At 40.8% G+C, this 5000-nt stretch overlaps 1 protein-coding gene across 2 annotated transcripts in view; it reads left to right on the top strand.

Annotated features, from left to right (window-relative positions):
* Positions 1-5000, top strand: part of kbtbd3 (kelch repeat and BTB (POZ) domain containing 3) — a 5894-nt gene that overhangs the window by 115 nt on the left and 779 nt on the right. Inside the window, exons 1-4 of one of the 2 annotated variants that reach the window (XM_082180047.1) lie at positions 1-129; positions 259-473; positions 2044-2209; positions 4065-5000. The exon at positions 1-129 is cut by the window's left edge and continues 115 nt beyond it; the exon at positions 4065-5000 is cut by the window's right edge and continues 779 nt beyond it. In XM_082180047.1, coding sequence (XP_082036173.1) covers positions 289-473; positions 2044-2209; positions 4065-5000 — 1287 coding nt within the window. In that variant the 5' untranslated portion in view covers positions 1-129; positions 259-288. Of the gene's footprint in view, positions 130-217; positions 474-2043; positions 2210-4064 lie in introns of both variants that reach the window. The other variant, XM_082180046.1, reaches the window with a different exon arrangement.

Below are 5000 nucleotides of genomic sequence, written 5' to 3'. Positions count from 1 at the left end.
CGCCTTCATAGGATTCGTTCATATACGCAAGAATGCGAAAGTCACTGAGTTTAAAAGCTCATTTGTGTGAGTTTGTGTCTGATGTTTCAGCTCTGATCACTGGACAACAGAGGAACGCCATCAGCTCAGGTACTTCAGCGCTGTTTACATTAGTCATGATGAGTCACTGTAAAATATTAACACTGATAATGATCAATCTTTAATGTCCACAAACAAGCTTGTGAATCGCTACACAACTAAAAACATGTCTAATGTGAGACGCTTGATGTCAGACTGGCGCTGAATGTGATGGACGCACATCACGATGAGGCGCGCTCCATGTCGCTGGTGTGCGCGTCACACGGTCAGCGCGTGCTCGGGGTTCTTCAGGCCTTCCGGGAGAGGCGCGCGCTGTTCGACTTCCGCATCCGGGTGCAGGACGAGACGCTTTCATGCCACCGCTGTGTTCTGGCGGCCTGCAGCGACTTCTTCAGGTGAACAAACACACACATGCTAAAAACATCGCACATAGCAACACCCTGGAAACCACCACAACCCACAGCATAGTAACATTCTGACAACCAGTCAGAACACCATAGCAACACCCTGGAAATCACCACAACCCACAGCATAGTAACATTCTGACCAGTCAGAACACCATAGCAACGCCCTGGCAACAAGGTGGCAAGTTTTGCACAGGCGAACACTGCTTTCTTCACACAATATACATCACAAAACAAAAATAAAGACTGTTCTGACCAGCATTTAACTGATCCGACTTTGAGAATTCCCGTATCGGACCTCGGAACAATCCCAAATTCCCATAGACTTCCACTGAGGGGGTCAAAACTTTTACACAATAACTCTAATATACTATTTCATGTTAGGAACATGTTCGCAATGTGATAAAGCATGTTAACATGTTAAAACATGCTAGCAATGAGTTAATTCATGCTAGATACATGCAATCAGTTTGTTAATTCATGTTAACAACATGTTAATTCATGTTAGCAAACATGTTAATTCATGTTAGCAAACATGTTAAAACAAGGTCTGTGCTAATTGATGCTAAAACATACTAGCGTTGTGTTAACTCATTGTTAACAGTAGTTGTGTCTGAAATCGCTCCCTATCCACTATATAGTGCACTATTTAGGGTGTCGGCCATTTTGTAGTGGTGTCCGAATTCTGAGTGAACGACATCATCCCCTACATTCGTTCACTACTTTTACCCACAATCCTCTCTGAATTCGAGTGTACATCCGATGTACACTTGCTGAGACACTATTTCCCACAATCCAACACGATAAGGCGATAGAGCGCGAATGAAAAATAAATATGACGGACGGCAACAATGTCACCATGGCAACGGCGCACGCGAGATAGAAAACAATCATTTGAAGGACACTTAACAATCATTTGACTGACTGGAAACCCCGCGAAAGTAATGAAAGTAATGTTTAAATAACGGAGGTTTTTTTTTGGACAGTTTTATGTATTTATTTATTTATATATATAACGTTATATCTATATTTGAATAAACAAATGTGTTGTGTAGTGTTTTGTTCTCTTTTATTTTCACATATAAATGTAAAAAGTAAATAAATATGACAAGCAAGTCTTTTTTTAAATCAAATAACGCAATAAACGTGACCAATACATACATACAATTGTTACATACAATTCATACAGCCAAGAAAGGAAATATCAAAGATGGGTAAGTAATGTTTATGACGAATTTGTCCGAGCTCTCTGGCGCGTGATAGTAATTATGTCAGCGTCCGAATTAGCTCACTCATTTTCGTTCACTCTTTGCTAATGTAGTGCACTCAACTGCCATTCACTATGTAGGGATTAGTGAATGAGTGAACGAGTGAGCGGTTTCAGACACAGCTAGTGTGTTAAAACATGCTAGCATTGTGCTAATTCATGTTAGGAACATGTTTGTAAATACATTCTAATATGATGATTTGCTGCTCAGGAAACATTTATGATTATTATCAATGTTGAAACACATTTTCGGCATGTGTGTGTGTGTGTGTGTGTGTGTGTGTGTTTATCCAGGGCCATGTTTGAGCATGACACGCGTGAGCGAGACGACGGCTCCGTCACTCTCAGTAACCTCTCGGCTCCCGCCGTTCATGCTTTCCTCGACTTCGCTTATTCCGCTCACATCGAGATCAGAGAAGACAACGTGGACATGCTGTTTCAGCTGGCCTCATTCCTGCAGGTGAGGCACGAGAAACAACAACTCAGAACGGTCATTTCGCCACACCTGGATAGATTTTAATAATAACTTATGAGGTTCTTAATCAATGATAAGTGCTTTTGTCGAAGCATCATTTCAACGTATTTTTAAAATAATCGTGTTTAAAAGACAAATTCATGATGAGAAAGTACATTACCCATGATGCTTCAGAGGAATCTCCACCAATCAGAGAAATGAAATTAGCCCTTTAGCAGAGTCAGTCTTGCTACACTATTATAGTTTTTTTTAAATATTTTGAATTCGTTTTTTTTTTGCATTCAAAAAGTACATTGCTAGCAACATGTTTTAAAATGTTAGCAATGTGTTCATTCATGCTAGAAATATGCTAGTAACATGCTAAAACATTGTAGCAATTTGTTCATTCATGCTAGAAACATGCTTAAACATGGTACCAATGTGCTAGTTCATTTTAGCAACATGTTAAAGCATGCTAGCAATGTGTTAATTCATGCTATAAATATGCTTGCAATGTGCTAAAACAGCAACATGTGATAGCAATATGTTAAAACATGCTAACAATGTGTTCATTTATGATAAAAACATGGATGCGGTGTCAATTAATGCTAACAACATGTTAAAACATGTTAAAAGTGTGTTAATTTATGCTAGCAAACTTGTTAAAATATAGTTGTGCTAAGTGATGGTAGAAACATGCTAGCAATATGTTAAAACATGGTAGCAACGTGTTAATTCATGTTAGAAACATGCTAAAACGTGCTAGCAATGTGCTAATTAAAAGTTCACGTTTATTTATATAGCACATTTAAAAATCACCATAGTTGACCAAAGTGCTTAATATCAGGATACACAAATAAATAAACACAGTAAAAAATGCTAGAAACATGCAAACAGTTAATGCTAACAACATGTTAAAACATGTTACCAATGTGCTAATTCATGCTAGCAAAATGTTAAAACTTAACTTGTTAATTCATGTAAGAAACATGCTAGCAATGTGTTAAAACATGGTAGCTATGGGGCGCCGTTTGTAAAGCGGTTCACGCTGAAAATAACAGCAACATTTTGTCACATTTAGCTTCAAACAATGTTTAAAAAACTGGTATGAATTTTTGACGGTCACTTTTTAGCACATTTACAACAATATTTGTCAACTTAGAGATATTTTAAATAGTTAAATCTAAATATTAAATGTTATACCTAAATGTTAAATCTAAATGCTAAATCTAAATGTTAAATCTAAATGTTAAATCTAAATCTAAATGTTGAATCTAAATGTTTCGGGTGAAACTAAATATTTAACTAATATGCAAATTCAAAATGCCGGTAACCGGATTTAGATTCAACATTTAGATTTAACATTTAGATTTAGATTTAACATTTAAGTGTAACATTTAATATTTAGATTGAACTATTTAAAGTATCTCTAAGTTGACAAATATTGTTGTAAATGTGCTAAAAAGTGACCGTCAAAAATTCATACTAGTTTTTTAAATGATGTTTGAAGCTAAATGTGACAAAATGTTGCTGTTATTTTCAGCGTGAGCCGCTTTACAAACGGCGCCCCATGGGTAGCAACGTGCTAATTCATGCTAGAAACATGCAAACGGTTTAATTCATGCTAACAACATGCTAGCAATGTGTTAAATCAAATGTGAGTTATAAACTGGAGTTAAAAAAAAGTCTGAATTGTGAGATAAAAAGTCGCAATTATCTTTAAAAAATGTTTTATTCCTGGGCAGAAACAAGCTGTTTCTGCATAATAATAACCCTGTCTGGAATCAAATAAAAGAGATCATTGTGGGAAGAGAACTGACTCTTAACATATGAAAACGGCTTTCCTCTGTCATTCGCACAGGTCAGTTTCCTGTCACATGCTTGCAGTGACTTCCTGGTCCAAACCCTGGATCTCTCTAACTGCCTGCACCTGTTAGCGGTCGCAGAGGGATACGGTTCCGCGCACCTGCTAAGTCGCGCCACAGAGTTCGTCATGCAGAATTTCCAGGCGCTTTCCTCCGGACCGGATTTCCTGGAGATGCCGGCGCCGGTGCTGGAGCGCTGCCTAGCGTCTGACGCGCTCAGCGTACCGGATGAAGCTAGCGTCCTGCGTGCGCTACTCCGCTGGACACGCTACGACCCGCAGTCACGCGAGATCCTGCTACCAGAGCTCCTGCCACAGGTCCGTCTGCACCATCTCCCGCCCGCCACGCTGGAGGACACCAAGCAGCTGCTAACCGACGACGGACCTTGCATTAGAATTGTTAGTGAAGCACTCATGCGCACTCGCGAATCCACCGGGTTGTTTTCCGACGCTCGGCCTTCAACGACTTCCAGCTATATTTTCGTGCACAAAACTGAGGAAAGCGCTGAGAATCGGTGTACGTTCTGCTACGACGTCTGCGCTAATCGCTGGACGGAGTTGCCGCAGGACGCGGCGCACATTTTAGATCTACCCGGATCGGCTCTCGTCGGCTTCGCCGAGAAGCTGTTCGTCGTCGGCGGATGCCGTGGGAGTTGCCGTCGCGCGGTTCGCCTGCACATCGCCGCGCCGGAGCACAATGCTACGGATGAAGTGTGGTGCTACTGTCCTGTCACGCGTAGCTACACGCCAGCTTTACGTATGCACCACCCGCGGACCATGCACACATGCGTCGCCGCTATGCACCGCATCTACGCCATCGGAGGGAAAAACGTTCTAGACGTGGAATACTTTGATCCTGTTAGCAACATTTGGAAATCCGTTAGCCCGCTTCCCAAGGGGATCTACTTTCCCGAAGCGAGCGTGTGCGGAAGC

This window comes from Leuciscus leuciscus (assembly GCF_965113295.1).
Source record: "Leuciscus leuciscus genome assembly, chromosome: 9".
Classification (NCBI taxonomy): Eukaryota; Metazoa; Chordata; class Actinopteri; order Cypriniformes; family Leuciscidae; genus Leuciscus; species Leuciscus leuciscus.
The sequence above is the reverse complement of the archived record's forward strand: the minus strand, read 5'-3'. Positions and strand labels throughout refer to the sequence as shown.